General features: G+C 52.6%; 4 protein-coding genes across 4 annotated transcripts; 1 reads left to right on the plus strand and 3 right to left on the minus strand.

Annotated features, from left to right (window-relative positions):
- Nucleotides 1–648: 648 nt before the first annotated feature.
- On the minus strand, nucleotides 649–3,333 carry SPSK_03046 (CCR4-NOT transcription complex subunit 2; the record flags this gene model as incomplete). The annotated part of the gene is made up of 4 exons (XM_016729890.1): nucleotides 649–862; nucleotides 928–1,131; nucleotides 1,197–2,135; nucleotides 2,753–3,333. The coding sequence occupies 4 exons, from the start codon at nucleotides 3,331–3,333 to the stop codon at nucleotides 649–651; spliced, it is 1,938 nt and encodes a 645-aa protein (XP_016584895.1).
- A 1,131-nt stretch (nucleotides 3,334–4,464) lies between these two features.
- SPSK_03300 (uncharacterized protein) lies at nucleotides 4,465–6,013 on the minus strand (the record flags this gene model as incomplete). The annotated part of the gene is made up of 5 exons (XM_016730138.1): nucleotides 4,465–4,845; nucleotides 4,923–5,433; nucleotides 5,488–5,584; nucleotides 5,760–5,843; nucleotides 5,908–6,013. 5 exons carry the CDS (start codon nucleotides 6,011–6,013, stop codon nucleotides 4,465–4,467), a joined length of 1,179 nt encoding a protein of 392 aa, XP_016584896.1.
- A 742-nt stretch (nucleotides 6,014–6,755) lies between these two features.
- Nucleotides 6,756–8,800, plus strand: SPSK_03156 (mob1 family protein; the record flags this gene model as incomplete). The annotated part of the gene is made up of 2 exons (XM_016729997.1): nucleotides 6,756–6,980; nucleotides 7,046–8,800. The coding sequence occupies 2 exons, from the start codon at nucleotides 6,756–6,758 to the stop codon at nucleotides 8,798–8,800; spliced, it is 1,980 nt and encodes a 659-aa protein (XP_016584897.1).
- A 738-nt stretch (nucleotides 8,801–9,538) lies between these two features.
- On the minus strand, nucleotides 9,539–12,709 carry SPSK_03001 (c6 zinc finger domain containing protein; the record flags this gene model as incomplete). Its single annotated transcript, XM_016729846.1, has 3 exons — nucleotides 9,539–9,893; nucleotides 9,955–12,097; nucleotides 12,217–12,709. 3 exons carry the CDS (start codon nucleotides 12,707–12,709, stop codon nucleotides 9,539–9,541), a joined length of 2,991 nt encoding a protein of 996 aa, XP_016584898.1.
- Nucleotides 12,710–15,609: the final 2,900 nt, after the last annotated feature.

Genomic DNA, 15,609 nt, shown 5'->3' on the forward strand with positions numbered 1-15,609 from the left:
CCGTAGGACATCTTTATACATTCTGTCTTGTCCCTTATCTTAGGTGTCACGAGCACCCCAGACATTATAAAGCGTTTCACAAACAAAGATCTCGATACCTATTGTGCTTCTCATTCTCTTTACGCACATATACGTATTGTTCTCCTTTTGCAGCTTGAAGAAGGCTAGATAAAATAACCTTTGAAGTCCCAACTTCACTGTTGAGTTTTATACCATTTGGAAATAAAAACGAGACGCGCTGGATCACTTAGGCAAGTACTAATAATGCAAAGACTCGGTGTTATTCCGGCAAGAGAAAGTCGTGTTTGTTCAGGACCTTAAGAGAACCATAGAGGAAACCAGAGGAGACAAAAGAAAAGAGTAAGATAACCATGGGAAGAGGACACGTAGAACTCAACATGTGATCATAAAAAAAGAAGAAAAGAGAACAAGTTAAAATAGCAGTCCCAAGTTCAGCCGAAAGTACACACGAACGTACGAGCAGGCGATGATAAAATTATAAGAGAGCACGCGGAGCAGAATAACGGCACCAGGTGAGCGGCTCCCCCACTCATTTCCTAATGATAAAACCGGACCCAAAAAAACAAGCAATGAACCCCTGCGTTCCTCTGTCCTTTTCCTTCCCCGTTTATCCATAATGAGCCTTGCTTAGACGGCGCCTCCTGCGGCAACCGGGGCATTGTCCAGGTCGCCATAGTTGAGAGTAATTTCCCTCGTTGTCCGCTCCTTGCGCCAGGTCGACACGTCCCACACAATGTAGAAGCCACGCTCGTGGTTCATGCTAAGGACTTGCGGCATCATCAGGTCGTCTTTGGTAAGCCAGACCTGCTGCCGCTTGTGCCACCGCCAATTGCGGTTGTTCCTGAGGGTGTCAGTGCTTATACTTGCACAGCGGCGCGTTTTGTTTTCGATTCTCCCAGGACATACAGTTCAATGGCAGCAAGTTGCTGCTTGATGTCGTTTGGACACGAGTAAAAGATCCACATCAGAGTCTCCTCGTTGAAACTCGCAATCTTGCTCTCGATCGGGCCAACGTTGGACACCTTATAGCACTCGGGCAGGCGGAACTTGGGCATGGCGGGCCGCGGTGCCGCGCCGTCAAACAGCGAGTACGTTTGCGTGGACAAGAGGCTGTTCTGTTAGGCATGGAATTCAATCCGGGAAGCAAAACAAAAGAAGGTAACGATAGTACTCACTCGTTCGTGTTCAGATCCACACCAAGCGCATTCAGGTCCAGCCCGTACCCCGAGATCATGGCGCTGTACTCTGGATTGTTCAGCAAGGACCGCAGGCCCTTCATGCCCCACCGGTCGATCGGTGCCGTGCCGGCTAGGGGATCTTGGCTGGCGTAGATTGCTGTTTCGCTCTCTTCCCGCAGCTTGCCAGAAGGAGCTCCATCGCCGCCGCCCATCGTACCAATCGAGCTGCGCCCGTCGGCACCGCGCACCGGCCCACCAGCCTCTCCTCCTATTGGCGACTGCGCCGCACTTGCCGCCGAGGTCGCAGCAGCAGCAGAAGCAGACGCAGCATCGCTGTCCATCTTCTGTCGTGCTGCCGCCGCCTCCTCCGCTGCCAGGCTACTTGTCTCCTGCGGTCGTGTGCCGACTGGTGACCGCACCTCGCTACCACCGCTGGCGACTCGCGATCCCGAGTTGGCCGACAGGGCGTTGAGCAGGCCGTTGCCTATGCTGCGGGTGCCGACTGCTGCTGTACCTCCTGGTGCCGCGGGTGAAGTTGCCGACGTCTGGGCGCCGCTGTAACCGAATTTGGACATGAGGCTCGTCGTGCGGTCCTGGCCAATCTCGCCTGTGGTGGCGGACCGGTTCAGTGGTGGGAAATCGTCGATGGCGCCCGGCTGTGATGATTGTGCGTTCTGGCCGATACTCGCCTGACCGATGCTGGCCTGGCCAATATTGGCGGCCTGGCTGCCGAAGCGGAAGGTGCCCTGGTTGGACGGCAGTCGTGTGGACGCACCAAACATGTCCTCCTGCTGCTGGCCTTGCTGCGACGACAAGGGCGTGTTGGCGCCCCGTTGTATCGACTGGCTGCCAATGTTTCGTGCGCCGGTCGTGGACCATAACGATGCTTGTCCAGCGTTTGCTAGTTGCGTGTTATTTGACAGCGAGGGGAACTCCCTATGAAATGGTTAGTAGGCGAGCAGCGATAAGCAGACAGCGAACAAACAAGGCAAAAGCTAGGAAACAGAAAACAAAACATGGGATGAGGTTTCAACGTGTCGAGATAAACTCCCTGTTATTACAGGAGCTACAACGAGAGGAAATGCTTCTGAGATGGGATGTACCACTTGAGAGCCGCAGCGTACGCCATGCTCTTCAACGTGGACGAGTTTGCTACTCGTCGTGCAGGAGATCTGCAAGGCCTCTGCAATCGAACCGGTCCAGAAAATGTCTCTGGCTCCAGGATGCACATTTTTGACGCGGGGGGTGAAACGAAGTGAGGCATTGCGAATGGAAGACACAGGCAAAACGGGCAAATGGAGACTGTTCATAAACATGAAAGAGGAAGAGTAACTGCGAAGGCGGGGCGATATGAAGAGTGACCAAGTGCGATGAAGTGGCGAGGCTGGAGAAGGGAATAGAGTGGAGTCGAATGGCAGATGGGCAGTCTTCAAGGTGAGAGGAAAGTGAAACTAAGATGAGGCGGCAAAATAAAAGCAACACAAACGACCGTAAAAAGGAACCAAAACCAAAAATGGACCGCTGGATAAGTAACACAAAAATAGAAAACATACGAAGGATCCAGAGGCGTGGCCGGTTGTGACCCGCCTAAGCTCTGGGCAAAGCTGATATTGCCGCCCAGTTGCTGCGGCCGGGCCTGGTTCTGCAGGCCACCGGCGCCCGAGCCTGCGAGTGGAACGCCGGAGCCGAACGTCCAGCCTGACGCATTGTTGTTACCTGCAAACACGCCTGTTAGCTGTCGTTTGCCAGCTGTCCCGCTAGACCGGTCTCCCATCTGCTTCGTTTTTCTCGTGCTTACCCATCTTGCCGTTGGGTAGTCGACTGGACACGGACCGTGCCTGCTGTGGCTGCTGTTGTTGGGTATTGAAGCCGTTAGGTAAGCCCCGGAGGGAATGAGGAGCGCCTCCTGAGAAAAGTTGTTAGCGCGATCGACCCGGACAGGCAAAGACGAACGTTTTGGGGATCGAAGCTGGGATAACAGCCACAGTTCCGTTAAGAGACACAGCAGAGCGCAAAGGAGCAACGGCAGCAGCAGAACAACACGGGCAGAGGCTATGGGGCCAGTGATCGCAACGGCCATGCCGTGTCGATACTCGTGGCCCCCCATCCGGCCAAAATGTACCACCGCGACCATGATCAAAAGGCTTGAGACGGCTTGCGCGCATCGAGAAGAAGCGCAACAGCATGCTGAGCACCCGTGCCGTTCTGGCAACGAAGCCGTTTCATTTGTTCTTCCAAGGGCCGTGTGCCTAGTTTTCGAAGGTCGTGCCTGTCTGCCAACTTCACCTCCCTTCCCTGCGCTTCTCTTTAACTATCGGGCGCAATGGTCGTTCATACCTGGTCGATTCATACTGGGCAGCGGATCGAAAGACTGTCTATGTGCGCAGCGTCTGTGCTGGTTAGGTCGCCTTGGGTCGTCAATGGTCGTCCAAGGTCGTCGATGGTCGTCGATGCGACTCGGTGGTCAGCTTGAGGGCTTGGGTGTTGATGGTTTATCGTCCTAACAGCGAGGCCGAGTTCGTGATAATGCAAGGGAGCGAACGATACGAACGTCGCGCTAATGCTACAAGGTAACAACTATTGATGTGCACCGCGCACAGTGACACGTTGGACGGGAAGTCAAAAGGACTGTGGGGTCGGGCGAGAAGATGGCGTGCAGATAGAAGCTCGTGGTCGTGTGTTGTGAGGCCCTGGGGTAGTGTGGCGTCGGAGATTCCTCGAAAAGAAACGAAGGAGGTTCGCTGTGCGAAAACTAGCCAACCAACAGAGACCAATCATGATCAAAGCCCCACAAAACTATATGTCTTTGTTGACTAGCGCGTGTGGACTCAGCTGTTCGATACATGCATATTTCTCTAAGCGATGTAAAGCTGCGACACAAATGGCCCGTGCGCCCTTCCTCCACCTTCTTTTTAGAGTTTTATATTTAATTTTGCAGCTTTTTTAATTGCCAAATTACGCGCAGAACCCAGCTCTCCCCTGCATCTCAGCCTCACACGTGCAGTTTAAAACAAGTGACAGCTGCATTGTCATGTCGAAGGTGTTCCGGCTTTGTTCCCGTAGATAAGGGTCATTGTCTTTTGATTTATTTCACAGTAGACTGCAACCTCACATTTAAAGCTTGAGATGAGTCAGATTCGCTTCCACATACAGCAATCTCACCACCACCAATTAACGGTTCAATTTGTCAATTTGTGATATGCATTTAACGGGTTTCATTTGATATTTACTGTAGCTGACAACACCAGACATCGACATGCCCTGGCTATATCCGTATCGCTCTCAATATGCTCTTTTCAAAGTCGAACTGGTCAAGCCTCCGCCCAATAAATATCAGCTTGCTCGACTCGGGCGTGGCGGTTGACTGGCCTGCTGCTTCTTCCGCGAGTGTGGGTGCCGGAGCGTCGAAAATCTCAAATAGCTCCCGAACGCCCTGGACAACCTTGTCCAAGCCGTTCTTGAGCACGAGACGGCCCTTGGTGCGGTGGATCTCGAAGCTGGTCGGGTCGTTGCGACCGCCCTGTTTTGGCCCGCCAGCAGGATCAGGCAGTTGGCTCTCCCACAACACCGACCGCAGCCATTCGTCGACCTTGGCAACCTGTGCCGCATCAAGGACGCCAAGGTCGATAGCTTTTGTCGATATTGACTTTATTTTGGGTGTCAGTGTGTGCAATGGGCCGGGACGTGTGCAGCAGAGATAAATGGGCGGGCGTGTCAACGTACCGGATCCAAATGGCTGTGGTAGTTTTGGTGCACAGCACGCTCGACCGCCTCAGCCGTTTCGTAGGCGTGCAGGTCAAGAAGGACGCCCTCGAGCTGTGGTACGGCGCTCTGGGACGTGACGTGAATACGCGCCAGGCCGTTTATCGACTCGATGCGCGTCTTGACGCGGGCCAGCTCGTCCGCATCGACGAGATCCGACTTGTTGATAACAATTACATCGGCGTGGGAGATTTGGACGTGTGCCGTCGTCATCAGTGGCCCGTGCTCATCTGCATGGTTGTGGTCCTCCGTCTGATCAGTGCCCTCGGGCTCATCAAGATTCCGCAAAATGTTCTTGGCATCGACCAGCGTGACAATGCCGTCCAGGAACAGCGAGCTGCCGAGGCCGTCGTCCATCCAGAACAGCGGTGCCAGGTTACCCGGATCGGCGAGGCCAGTCGTCTCGAGTAGGATGTAATCGAACTTGCCCTTCTTGGCCATTAGCGATTCAATAGCGTTGACACCGGTGTCTCTGTGAGGTCAGCAAACGAAAATTGAGATTCATAGTAGAAAAGGCAGGACGCACTTGACTGAGCAGCAAATACAGCCGTTACCAACGTCCAGCCACTCTTCGACGGACTCGCCGTTTCTGTTTATTGTCAAGGACTTTTCAATGTCCAAAGCTGCGTGGCGTTAGTTGTTTGATTTTCATCTAACACCGAGGCGCGTCCCAACCATGACCGAGACTCACAGTCCCCAAATTCTACCATCACAACAATTAGTATTTCATCCCAAGCTTTAAACAATACATCTGGAGATATTTTAAAGACGGAGAAGCAAGACATGTCTGAAACTCACCGTTCATAATTACGGCAATCTTCTTGCCATGTTCTGCTGTCAAGATGTAGTTCAACAGCGTTGTCTTGCCCGCCCCCAGATATCCTAGATGGGTCAGAGGTCAGGCTCAAGCTATACATCTCACAATAGCCACTGGGTCAGAACCCACCCGTCACGATCGTCAAAGGCACTTTGGGCCCATTCTCTGCGTCATTCTCGTCTGCTCCGACGGCTGTGTCGACGAGAACAGGCGGCAGGTCGTCGTCGGAGTCCATAGTTCCCGTAGATGCTTGCGACTGGTTATTCCCTGACGCTTATTGACACGGAATAAAATATTTCAGCAAGGTGTCCGAGTTTGTAGGAGTGGCAGGCACAACTTATATTGGAGAATACTTTTTGACACGCTACGCCCTCTTTGTCGCCGCGATGACATCGCCTCGCAGAAGTTGATACACATCAATTAGTGCTGTAAGGCCCCGCAACCGCCTCAAATACAGCACACGACGCCTCGCTCGGGAGGGCTTACCTGATTAGTCATAGCGGAGAAAGAGCTCCTTGAGCATCAGCCAATCAGCAACTGCAGCGCCCGGGGGTTACCAAACCAACCCCTGGATAGCTCTGCACGGCGGTAAGGCAGGTGCGACAGGAGGTAGGCACAGAAACAAACAGGATTCACATCGGGCATCTGCAAACAGAAAAACATCGCCAGCGCTTGCATAGCTTCCAGAATCGTCACTCTTCATATCTCACCACGACACACGACCCCACACAGGACACTCGCGCACACGACTTCGCATCCAAGCTGTGGCCGCTAACCTGTGTCACTGAGCATACATTGCGTATCGGAACCGCCGCAACATTTCTTCCATCCTGGCAATTTGACAGTTTGACAGCCGCCTCGACACGAGACACAAAACAAGGGTCAATAACCGTACCGGAAATCATTTTGTGATGAAGAGGGAGGTTGCCACCGACAGTGCCTCACAACCTCCTAAAATATAAAGTACCTCTCCAGACATGGCGCTCCCGCCGAGCTCGCCTCGGCTGCCCAGCCCTCCCCCGGCCGCCGAAATCCAGATCGGGCCCAAATCGCCGGCAGCCTCGGGCGCAACTTTGGCCCAACAGCAAATGGAGCAGCAAATGGAGCAGACGATCCTCGATGCCAACTCCAAGCGCCGCATCCACCCGGGCACCCGGGCTGCAGATTTTGCCGTAGGGCCACCGCTTGTCCCGCTTAATGAGGTGAGCTTGCTGTGGCCTTTTTCCTAAGAAAAAAATGTCGCAACAGCATCGACTAACATCGCCAGCTCGACTCGGCGTTCCAGCTCCAAGAACACCTCGCTGCCCTCCATTACCACCACACTGCCAACAATACCATTCCCATCTCCCGCGAGACCGCCCACATCCTCGCCCAGGCGCCCGCCGGCACCGACCGCACGCTCTGGCTATACGAGCTCTGCCGTTTTCTGATTGCGCAGTGCAACAGCCTTATTGTCGGTTTTCTCTTTGACACGCCGCCCTGCAGCGCCACCACCTGCCCCGAGATGCGTGCGTCGGAGTGGCAGTTTTTGTGCGCCGTCCACGAGCAGCCGCGCTCCTGCTGCGCCATCGACTACTGCTGCCACACCCTCGACTGGGCCGCAAATGTCGTCACCAACCCCAAGATTTTCCCCAGCCGCTTCGTCTTTGCCGATCCACACGACAAGAATGCGGCCGTTAAGAACCTGATCAACGTGTTCCGTCGTCTCCACCGCATCTTTGCCCACGCCTGGTTCCAGCACCGTGGCGTCTTCTGGTCTGTCGAGGGCCAGACTGGCCTCTACGTCTTTTTCAAAACTGTCTGCGACATGTATGACCTGCTACCCGCCGAGAATTACAAGCTGCCACCTGAGGCTGAGGGCCTGGACGTCACACCTTCCGTGGCGGTGTCGGGCAGCGGTGCGCCCGCAGAGCCTTCAACAAATGAGAGCAGCACTGCCCCCTCCGAGAATGTGGCACCGGGCCTCATCCCGATGTCGTCCATCGCCGACAAGAAGAGCCTTGCCATGAACCCGGCATCTGGAGGTGCGGCCGGCGATCGTTCAGCGTACCGGTCAGGCTCTGGACCGGCTGGCGCCGGCTCTACTTCGAGCAGTGGCACAGGTCTTGCGGCGGACCTACTGGGTGCCGACAGCGAACACCTGCACGCGGTTGGCCGCACCAATACGCGGCGACACATTCGTAGCAGCCCGTCCACTGGCAGCGCTGTGACCACCGTTCTGGAGCAAGATGAGGACGGCGCGAATGCTGCACCTGGTGCCGCCGGCCGGCCCGTCTCCATCCTTAAAAATACCCACTTAGCACCCGCACTGGCTCGCTCATCCTCTCACTCGACGACGCCGCCGACGGTCACCGAGCAAGAAGTTCCGGCGGACGAGTCAAAGACGGACGGCAGTGGAGCCGGTACAGGTACAGACGCCTCGACGACTTCGGTGCCCATTATCGTGGAACACCACCAGCACAAGTCTGCAACCGCCACACCGCCTGAGCAAGAGCCAGCAAGCACAGTGGAAGCGTCCACGACAGATAGCACCGAAACAGAACAGACCGAGCTGAGTGCAGAGCCCGCTAACGCAGGTGCAAACCCTCCAAACGAGAATGAACCTACCGAACCGATCACAGTCATTGTAGCGGGTGAGCTGGCAGAAGCCACAGGTGGTGCAGCGGCGGCTGCGGAGAAGCCTCCCAAGGAAGAATCAACTGGCGTCCCAGCAGCTTCCGAGACAGCGACAGAGGAGGTCACCTCGACTGTCGAAGACGAAAGCGCCAAGGACGTGAAGCCGACCGATGGCACTTCTCCTGTCGCCACTAAAGAAGAGTCAACAGCAACTGAGACTGAGCCTGCCCCGGAGGATACCTCCAACGCCACCGAGGAAACGCCGGAAGCTGCCACGCCCGAGGGCAAGGAGGCTACTGACAAGGCCCAGAAGGAGGATGAAGCAACCAAGGCCGAGGCGGCAGAGGCCAAAGCTGATGTCGAGACCGAGGCCACTGCAGAACCAGCACCGATAGCCGAAGAATAGGTGCTGGTATCGGCAGGTGACTGTACAGAAGAGGAAATAGCAAAAGAACCAACATCTTAATAACGTGCATCGGGAGGAGAAGCCAGACTACGTTTCATTCCACATAATTTCCTTTAGGTCTTGTTTGGCGGTTGTCCATTTTCCATCCTTCTTCCTTCCTTTTCCTGTATTATTTTAGTATTGTATTTTTTTTGGCCAAGTTGTAGTGAAGAGCAGTTGAGCAAAAGTGTGTGCACGAGACCGAAATAGCCAAACTACAGATGATATCCAATACGCATGGCGTCAGTGGCTTTTCGTGTTAAATGTTAACTCTTGCGGTACCCGTTTGTTCTGCGTAAATAGCCAACATTCGTCTGTCAGCCTGCCACAACGACGAATTGATTTATACAGAAAGCCAACTACAAACTTGAAGCCAGGATACTTTGACCATTTCTCTCGGGACGACAAATCAAAAAAGAAATAATGAAATTTCCCACAGTTTTGTATATCGTGCCCAGATAGAAAGAAGAGATTGCATGTATTGGTATTCCTGGGTTGGTGACGTATAAATCTTGTTATGTATACAAGGCCGTTAAATGCGCTGCAAAATGTTGAAAGCCGATGAAATAGAAAAGGAGAAGTAAACAAAAGTCGGTAAGAAGAAAGGGATCTCGAAGAAGAAGAAAACATATATGAATGACAAATGCCTCCCAAAAAAATGCAACACTGAAAGGTGCCATTGTTGACCCAAAATATCATTTAGACGCCTCTTCTCTTAACCTTTGCCGCTTTCGGTGCACCCTTGGCACCTTTCTTCTGTTTCATTGTGTCGCTGCTAGCCCGATTGCCAGCATCTGAATCGTCCACGGCTCCGCCACCACTGCCGCTACTTCCGCCTCCTTCACCGATCTGGAGCTTCGCAAAGATATGCCGGACTTCCCGTAGGTTTTCTGTTTGTGCCGACACGGCCGTCACATTACGCTCATCGGCAAAAGCACGCACGCTTTGCAGAATCGGACTGAAGCCTTCATTGTTGGGCAGCCACCACTGAACACAGGATGGGTCGTTGAAGAGCTCGGACATCCGCGTACGCATAGTAAGCGGGAAGATATAGCTGTGGCTCCTGTTAGCTATTGAATACAGAGCTCCAAAAAAAAAGCGTAAAAAAATCCTACCCCATGGTTTCAATCAACGCAAACTTGCGTCGAATCCACATATGGTGGCGACTGTCGCGCGGAAGGAAAAGAGCAGCAATGGCAAGCATCGCTTGCGATATTATCAAGCACCCTGGCGGACTGGCCGGCCACATCTCAAGCGTCTCAAAAATCTGACAAATGGTGTATGCACGCTTGGCAAGTCCTGCCATACCAGCCGACATCTGAGCTGCCATTTGAGCGGGGTCCATTTGTCCGTCAGCATCCAGGGCACTTCCTCGCCCTGCAGGAGGCAAAGAAGACTTGGTAGCAGCCGCAGCAGCGTGCATGGCCGCCATGTCTCCAGACGTTTCACCACCAGAACCACTCATAGCGGCAAGAGCAGCTAGGCCGTCTTTGAGCGACATGCCGTCAGGTAGAGCCATACCTTCCGGTAAAGTTATCCCTTCCGGAAGGGCTATCCCTGCTGGCAAGGACATCCCCTCCGGTAGAGACACGGCTTTGAGTAGAGACATGCCTTCTGCGGGAGACATGCCTTCAGGAAGCGTCATACTCTGAGGCATTGGCGATAGTCCAGCTGCAGGTTGAGGCGCGGCACCCATAGCGGCCATAGCTAACTGCGCAGCCTGTAGTTCGTGCATGACAATAATCGATTGCCACTCACAAGACATGATCGTGTATGCAAAAAGTGGCCCGTAATACAAGATTCCCGGCTGATAAGGGTCAACAATATCGTCCTCCTCAAGTGCAACCGCATGACTAAAGTCGGTAACAAGGAGAGGGTGGTGTTTTGATTCTCCTCCTGCGCTGCCTGTCATCCCGTTTGTTGTCTCGTCGTCGACCTTCACAAGGGCATCGAGACCAGCTTTCCACTCATTCAGCGCACTGAGAATACGCGCATGCTCTCGCATAAAGGTCTCGTCTGGTGCAAATGACGGAAATGCGGCCAGGCCACCGCCTGCACGTTTCGCTGCATCTTCGCCGTTATCGTCTTCCTTGGCACGCGCAAATAGCAAAGACATATCGAAGCTGATAAGTCGCAGTCGCGCAGAGCAATCTTCAGTCTTGTAAATTAGGCTCGTGGGCTCGTTGGCAATACGCTCTTGATAGTACTCCACGATGCTGATGAACCAATCCCGCGAGAGAGCTGTCTCAAAGCCACCCATGATGCCCACAAACACATCAAAGCGAGTGTACCAGTGAAGGATCATGCGGCCTACTGATGTCTGGGGGGCGGTGTCGGGCGTATAAATTTCCGTAAGCATTTCCAAAGCAGCCTTTTGGTGGCCCATGAGATTGACCCAGTCACCGAGGTACTCTTCAATCGTAGCGAGCTGCAAAACAGTCAAAAGAGTACCGAGTGTATGCTTCTCTTTTCGCTTTAGGATTCCGAGAAGAAGCCTCACACTCTGGTCATAGTATTGCAAAAACTGCTGTAGTTTGGCCGTCGGATCACGCAAAATGAAATGGTAGGCCGAAAAGGCAACAAGTGCATATAGCAGAGGCTCGTTACGGACGGCCAGAGCCGGCAAGATGCCACGAATAAAGCTGTCCGAGTCGATTGGAATGCAGTAGTGAAGATGTGTGATATTGTCCACAAAATATCCCAGGTAGAAACGCAAGTCTTGGGGCAGGTGGCTCCAGTCGGCTGCCGAAACTGCTGGTAAAGTTGAGGACGAGGAGTAGTAGGGCTCGGAGGAACCAACAGATTGTGCTGTAGGCGGAAAGCTACCGGCGGTACCCGTCGACGTGGCCGGTGACGTACTTTTCCCTTCAAACGATGGGGTCTCTGAACCTTGCCGAGTTCGTCTTCCTGTCGACGACGCTGCACCTGCGCCACCAGTAGATACAAGCCGTTTCATATTCAAAAGTGATGTTGAGCTCGACTGCCGTAGAGGAGGCCGCACTTTGTCGTTGAAGGTGACCGTAAACTGCTGGGGTGTAGATGTATCTGCCGTTCCACTGGTCGACTCGTCGGCCTCGTCGTAATCAGGAATCGTGTCAAGCTTGCTGTCATTATCCACATCTTCGTCGTCTTCTTCGTTTGACGATTCTGGGCTAGCTTGTTGGCTTATATTTGCCTCCTCTTGTGACACAGCGGCAGCCGATTTCTTTGACGACTTGGGATCGGGATAGGAGCAATCTCTTTTTCCTTTCTTACAACCTATAAAGATAAAGAATGTAGTGCGTAAGATGCCGCGCAGAATTTTGTTAGCAACAAGCAGACATGCAGTCATGTCATATATGCTTTAAGGAGAGAACAAAAAACGAAGTTTAACTTACGCTCGCAGATGGGCCGCGCCTCGTCGCACTTGATTCGTCTGCTGCGGCACGTATAACAACCCGACCGCGTCCGACGGTGTTTGACGTGCTCTGATCCAGGAGCGGATTTCCGACGATTGCGCTGTGACTTTTGCGCGTTGAACATGACCGGCTCTGGAAAGCCAGTGTAAAAGCCCAAGTTCTGATACTGGTTTGACCCCTGTCCCGGTCCCATCCCCATGGTCATGGACATGGCCGGCTGCTGGTGGAGATGGGGTGGAAGTGACAACGGCATTGGCACATCCTGGACATGCTGCGGCGGAGGTTGTGGATGCTGCTGGTGAAGATGGTGAGGCTGTTGATGAAGTGGTACAGGCTGGTGCGTATGCTGTTGCGGATATTGTTGTTGCTGTTGTTGCTGTTGTTGCTGTTGCTGCTGTTGTTGTTGCATAAGATGCGGATTTGGCTCGATGCCTGACATGGAAGCCAGGAACTGGTGGTAATAGTCACTCATGGTGGCAAGGATATACCATATATGGGGACCGGCGTAGCCAATAACCTTGCTATATTGACAAGAGAGCTGGCTCCCAATGGTACGGGCTCCAAGAATGGCAGAATGAGTGACACGAAAGAATAGTTAACTTGTCGTCGGTAGCATTCTCCTTTTGCAAGCGTCGTTGTGTGGTTGGCGCGGTGAGAATGTTGTCGGCGGTGCCGGTAGGCCAGAACAAACTGACAACAGCGGAAACAGGTACAATACAAAGGCAAGACCGATAAAGACAGTGATGCGATGGACAATGCAGTCCCGCGAAGCTAGTAATAAGGTGCCGTCAACGTTTGTCGTTGAACGTTGGCGTCGTCTGAGAATAAAGACGGAGGGCAAAAAAGAAAAAAAGAGAGAATTGGTGGAAAATCTTCAGACAAGCGGGGTGTTCGGAGAGTTTCCCGCGGTTGGCGTATACGGCCCACGATCTCGGTGGCGGGTGACCAAGTACAGCGACAGCCGGACAGAACAGACGTCAGACAGATGACAGAGGCTGTTTTGGAGAAGGAAAAGAGCAGTGTGTTGTTTGTCGATGTGTGCGTCAAGAATGCAACCTATCTTTGTTGAGGCAGTGCCATCGATGTTCTTCCGCTCTGCAGTTATCCTCCGTTAGCATATAGTACAGGTGCATCGAGGGCGCAGCTGACTAGGATACTCTCTTGAAAAGGAAAGAGGGCGACGGGGAAATTAGGAAAATAGCAACGAGATGACGAAGCAAGTGAGATGCGGCCACCTTGTGGAGAAGACAGAAAGGAAAAGCGCAGAATGGCCCCGGCAAAGGTAAAGAAGGGTAGAACAAGTTAGAAGCAAACGACGGTTGGATGATGGTATTTACGCGCCGACAATTTTCCATTCGCCATAGCCCTATCCAAAGCTATTGCTGTCGAGTACCATTCGCCGTACCGTCTCCCAGGGGGGTGATCTGCCCGCAGGCAAGGTCAAGGGCCGCAAGGTTAAGAAGTGGAGAGGGAAAATAAACAAGTCATAAGAGGGTGTGGACAGAGGACGGTGGAGGTGGGGAGGGGTGGGTGTGCTGGGAGGTGTGAAGTGAATGAAAGATAGCGTCTTGGTACAAAAGGCGTGTCTTGAATAAATAAGTAGCATTTGCATGTAGAAGGGGCATATAATAGTGCACATGAATGAGCGAGCTGTTGAGGTGTAAAAAGAGGACGGGTTATCCAAAAAGCTGCTTTGACACGATGCAGCGAGGAATACCGAGGTATAGAGAGTCTTGAAACAATCGAAAGCTTCCTTTGCACATACCTTCGTGTCAAACTCAGAGGCGTTCCACATGGACATTGGGCGATGAAGTGGGCAACGAAAAACATCTAATTGCAAGACACGAGAAACACAACTTACCAAAGGTGCTTCAGATTGAGCACAAAAACATGTGTCGTATGCTGGAGAACACTGACGTATAGTGGATGTAGGCCAAAATAGAAAAGTCCGAGACGAGACGAATTCGTTGCTGCAGACTGATACCAGCGTTGTTGTCACCACAGCCGATCTGAGGAGGATTCCCTGACCATAAGATACTGGAAAGAGTCCGGGTGTGGCAGCGCTGCCACAGAAGAAATCCGTATGCCGAACCAAAAGATACTATCTTGGATGGACGAGCCCGAAATGTATAAAAGGTGATCAGACGGCCCGGTGCAGAGAGACAACCCCTAGTGTTCACCAACTACTCTGGAGAATACTGGAGGGATGTTGAAGGCAGATGGCTTCGTTGCTAGGAGCATGCGAGGAAGATCACAAGCGCGAGGAAGATCAAAGGTAAAGAGGCTGGTTTTCTGTCCTCTGGTTCTGGTGTTTGTCAAGTGCCCTTGGCAAATGGTTGTGCTCCGTCTCGACCTGTTTGGGAGTCAGCGAGGGCCATTTAGTTAGAAACGAAAATATATAGAGGCCTCAAGGAGCTTTCTTAGAGTCAAGAAGGGAACAAACCAGAGAAGAAGGGTGTGAGTCGAGTTCTAAAGACAGTTGGAGGGAAGAAGCAACTCTGCAACTTGATCCACACAGCAAGTCGGCGTGAAGAAAGAGGAAACGGCTAAACCAGAACAAGCTGGAACCAAGTTGGAAGCAATAAAGTAAACAAAAAGTGTACCGCTAGAAGCGTTGCTGGAAAGTGGCGCGCTCGGTAACCTCTCAATGGAAGCTTTCGTCAACATTCAGCAAGTTTGAAAATGTGGTTCGTGTCCCGACCAATCCAGCAAATGGGGATAGGTTGGCTTTCTGGGAGTGTGTACGGAGTACTGGAACGGCAGCCTTGGTATCTATCCCTGCCTAGTGTCGAGGTTGGGTAGTATTCCCAAAAGACACTGTCGTATCTGGATGGAGCAGAAACGGAGCAGAAGGGAACACTTGTGCAAAGTTTGGATGGCGGCTTTGTTGCCCTTTGTCGGCGGAGAAGTCCAGGCCGCTGCAAAAGTCAGAATGGAGGGTTTGTGGCTTTGGTTGGATTCTTCTCTTCGCCGAAAAGATTTTTTGTTTACAAAAAAAAAAGCAGATGTGAGGCTAGTCTTCGCCTATGGGAGCTGGCGAGATCGACGCTGGACCAGACCGTGACGTTGCAATATGGAAGCGGCCAGGCTCGACGGGTCGAAATGAAAAAGGGATAATGCGAATGGTTATGGAGAAGGAAGTAAGACGATGAAAAGATGAAAGTAGGAAACAATACAGAGCAGAATAAAATGACCAAGTCAACAACATACAATTGGTAAAATCGTATCGGGATCAGGCCGGCAGATTGATCACAACGATGTGGTATTAAGGTGTATGAGACAAGTTGAGACGAGAAAGAGTGTGTGCAGTTGCGTGAGAGTAAAAGTATGTTGTTGTTTTTTTCGCAATGCGAAGAAAGGAGAACTTGACGA

Source organism: Sporothrix schenckii, assembly GCF_000961545.1.
Source record: "Sporothrix schenckii 1099-18 chromosome Unknown Cont47, whole genome shotgun sequence".
In the NCBI taxonomy this organism is placed as follows: Eukaryota; Fungi; Ascomycota; class Sordariomycetes; order Ophiostomatales; family Ophiostomataceae; genus Sporothrix; species Sporothrix schenckii.